The sequence below is a fragment of the Cariama cristata genome, unplaced genomic scaffold (assembly GCF_000690535.1).
Source record: "Cariama cristata isolate BGI_N322 unplaced genomic scaffold, ASM69053v1 Scaffold38055, whole genome shotgun sequence".
NCBI classification, from domain to species: domain Eukaryota; kingdom Metazoa; phylum Chordata; class Aves; order Cariamiformes; family Cariamidae; genus Cariama; species Cariama cristata.
The window spans coordinates 1-2,652 of record NW_009616440.1 but is presented as its reverse complement, the minus strand read 5'-3'; the positions used below and the strand labels follow the sequence as shown (position 1 = coordinate 2,652).

At 60.6% G+C, this 2,652-nt stretch overlaps 1 protein-coding gene and 2 non-coding genes across 3 annotated transcripts; 2 read left to right on the top strand and 1 right to left on the bottom strand.

Annotated features, from left to right (window-relative positions):
• Positions 1-210: 210 nt before the first annotated feature.
• TRNAP-AGG lies at positions 211-282 on the top strand. The gene has a single exon. It is a non-coding gene; the product is annotated as a tRNA-Pro (tRNA).
• A 286-nt stretch (positions 283-568) lies between these two features.
• On the top strand, positions 569-642 carry TRNAT-AGU. The gene has a single exon. It is a non-coding gene; the product is annotated as a tRNA-Thr (tRNA).
• Positions 643-1,244: 602 nt separating this feature from the next.
• LOC104161659 (vitelline membrane outer layer protein 1 homolog) lies at positions 1,245-1,955 on the bottom strand. The gene is given in 3 exon segments (XM_009700168.1): positions 1,245-1,566; positions 1,680-1,795; positions 1,881-1,955. Coding segments are annotated over 3 exon segments (513 nt in total).
• Between the last annotated feature and the right edge of the window lie 697 nt (positions 1,956-2,652).

Genomic DNA, 2,652 nt, shown 5'->3' with positions numbered 1-2,652 from the left:
CCTGGCAAGTGGGGAAGTCTCCGGGGTGGCTGGTGCATGCCTGGTGCATGCCTGCACACACGCTCAGCCCTGTTCTGCTCCCCGAGGCCTGGTGGCAGGGCCCATCCCAAAAAGCAGTGCCTGGGGCATGAGGGTCCCTGGGCGTCAGTGTCCCTGCCAGCACCCCAGTGTCCAGCACAGGATGGGGATGGCCACAGACCTGCACACCCTGGCTCGTTGGTCTAGGGGTATGATTCTCGCTTAGGGTGCGAGAGGTCCCGGGTTCAACTCCCGGACGAGCCCTTCTTTTGGGCATCCACTGCCCCACTCCTGCCTTGCCAGCACAGAACTTATCTGGGACTTGGCTGTCAACTTTTATCCCCCAGAGACACCCCACAGTCACCAGGGCTTTGAGCTTAGCGTGACACACAGGACTGTCCCCGGGATCCCAACCCTGCGCCCGGGCCCATTGGTCCTGCAGGGTGACCCTGGTGTTGGGGTGGCAGCAGGATGGGACAGGGGCTGGGCAGATGCCATGTCTGTAGCATACCCCATGGCTATGGGGCACCCCATGGCTGTGGGGCAGGTAGGCACCATGGCTCAGCTGGTTAAAGCACCTGTCTAGTAAACAGGAGATCCTGGGTTCAACTCCCAGTGGTGCCTGGGTCTGTGGGCTTTTTTTCCTCTCCACCCCAAGCTGGAGGCTCTGATTAAGGTCTCTGCCCTGAGCAGGGGACCCCGGTGTCCCCACCGGATTTCCTCCAGTGCCCACAGCCTCCCATCCTTTTGCCCTTTGAGGAGGATCCAGCTGCAACTTCTCGGTTACCCCCTTTAGTGGGGGACGTGTCCCTGTGTCCTGGCAGGGCTGCCCGCGGCTCTCCCTTCTCTGCTCTGCTGTCCCAGTTTGCCCCCTCCCAATGACAAAGCTGCTCTGGTGCAGTCTGGGTGCATGCTCTTACCAAAAACTTATTTCAGGGTAGGACATGGACAGTCCTGGAGATGCTGGGGAATATCTGGAAGTCTGAGTGGGGGCAGAAGGGACTTGGGAGCATCTCTGGGAAGTGGGGTAGGTGTTGGGTGGCCAGCAGCAGCAGATATGCAATGATAGAACCCATGGGGACGAAAGGAAGGTGCCCCCTGAGGGTACTAGGGCTCAGGCATCTCCCAATGGATGTGGGATCCTGGGAAAGGGGACCCTGGACACAGGTTATGCTGTGCAGCCAGGTCACGGGATTGGGTGCCCTGCGGTGGGTTAGCAGCGCTTGTTACGGGCAGCAGAAGAGATGCGTATCATTCAGGGCTGTGTCATCCCTCTTCAGCCCCTGTGCAGGCTCCTGCCGTGGCTGGATGCCACACACTGCCTTGGGGCACTGGGGGCTCCAGCTGCCCCACTGGCCCCAGGCCGACATCGGCCCCTCCAGGATGTGCCCATCAGAGCAGGCGAAGTGGGCACTGGTGGTGGCCACTTCATCGCTCAGGAGCCTGTGCTGGGGTGTTTGGACCTGCAGCCCACCAGGTGCTCTCAGTGGGGGCACCAGTGGGGCTCTGACCAGTGGCCCCACCAAATGGGCAAGAGTGAAGATGGTGCTGAGGCCAGGGGTTGTGGGAGGAGGAGAGATTGCAAGCCCTTTGGAGGTGGGGGCAGCCATGGAGGAAGCTCTCCCATCACGAGGAGGGGATGGGGGGGTCTGGGGGCTCACCTGCCACTCTGGGACTCAGCTATGTAGCCACCACTGGGGTCCCCACCGTGGGAGCAGTGCAGTTGAATCCCACTGAGTGTCGTGTCGTCCTCCATCACCCCCTGGGGTGCCTCTACCTGTGAGGGAACAGAGGTAGGGGGTTAATTCCCCACGGGAGCGGGGTCCTCAAACCAGCTGTGGGCACTGGTGCGGAGGCTGCACCTTGAAGCTGACGCCACTGGCATAGGAGCCCTTGGGGCACATCTCTGGCCAGGCTCAGTCTCCCCTGTTGGACATGGTGATGATCCAAGCATCCTTCCCACCCAGGTCTGGCTCCTGCTCCTGCCCTGCGGCACCTGCAAGCCCCTCGAGTAGCAGCAAGACCTGTCCCCCCGGCACGGCTGCCCTCCCTGCAGCCAGCCTGCCAGGCTCTTATACTGGCAGGAGGGACCTAGCAGCATCCCAGGTACCTTCCCAGAGGTGCTCAGGCCTGTTAGATGGCCAGGACTAGCTGCAGAAGAGGGCTGGGTGGGGTGCAGGGGGCTGATCCCCCAGCTCTGTGACTGGGTCCTTCTCCAGGCAGCTCGTCCGGAGCCACCGGACACCCTGGTGCTAACCAGGGCTGGGACAGCGTGGGGCCGGGGCGCCTTCCTCTCCTCCTCTGGGCTCCCACCATGTGCAAGACGGTATTTACACTCTGCCTTTTGCTCTCTCTTTCTTTTCTGCAGTTAAAATGAACAGGCACGTTCACCGACACCTCTGATAGAAATCACTTCCCATCTTCTCTGCCCTCACTCCATTTCACCATGGTTTCATGCATCATTTCTCCCAGTTCGCACCCTCCTCTTCCCGAGGGTTGTCATCTTACTGCTGAACAGTCACCTTCTGCATTAATAGCTCTCTTAAGGATTTCTGAGTGGGCTTTTTTCCAGAAATCCCCACCTGCCCCTGCGCTGCGGCAAAAAAGCACCGACGAGGGTGGGATTCGAACCCA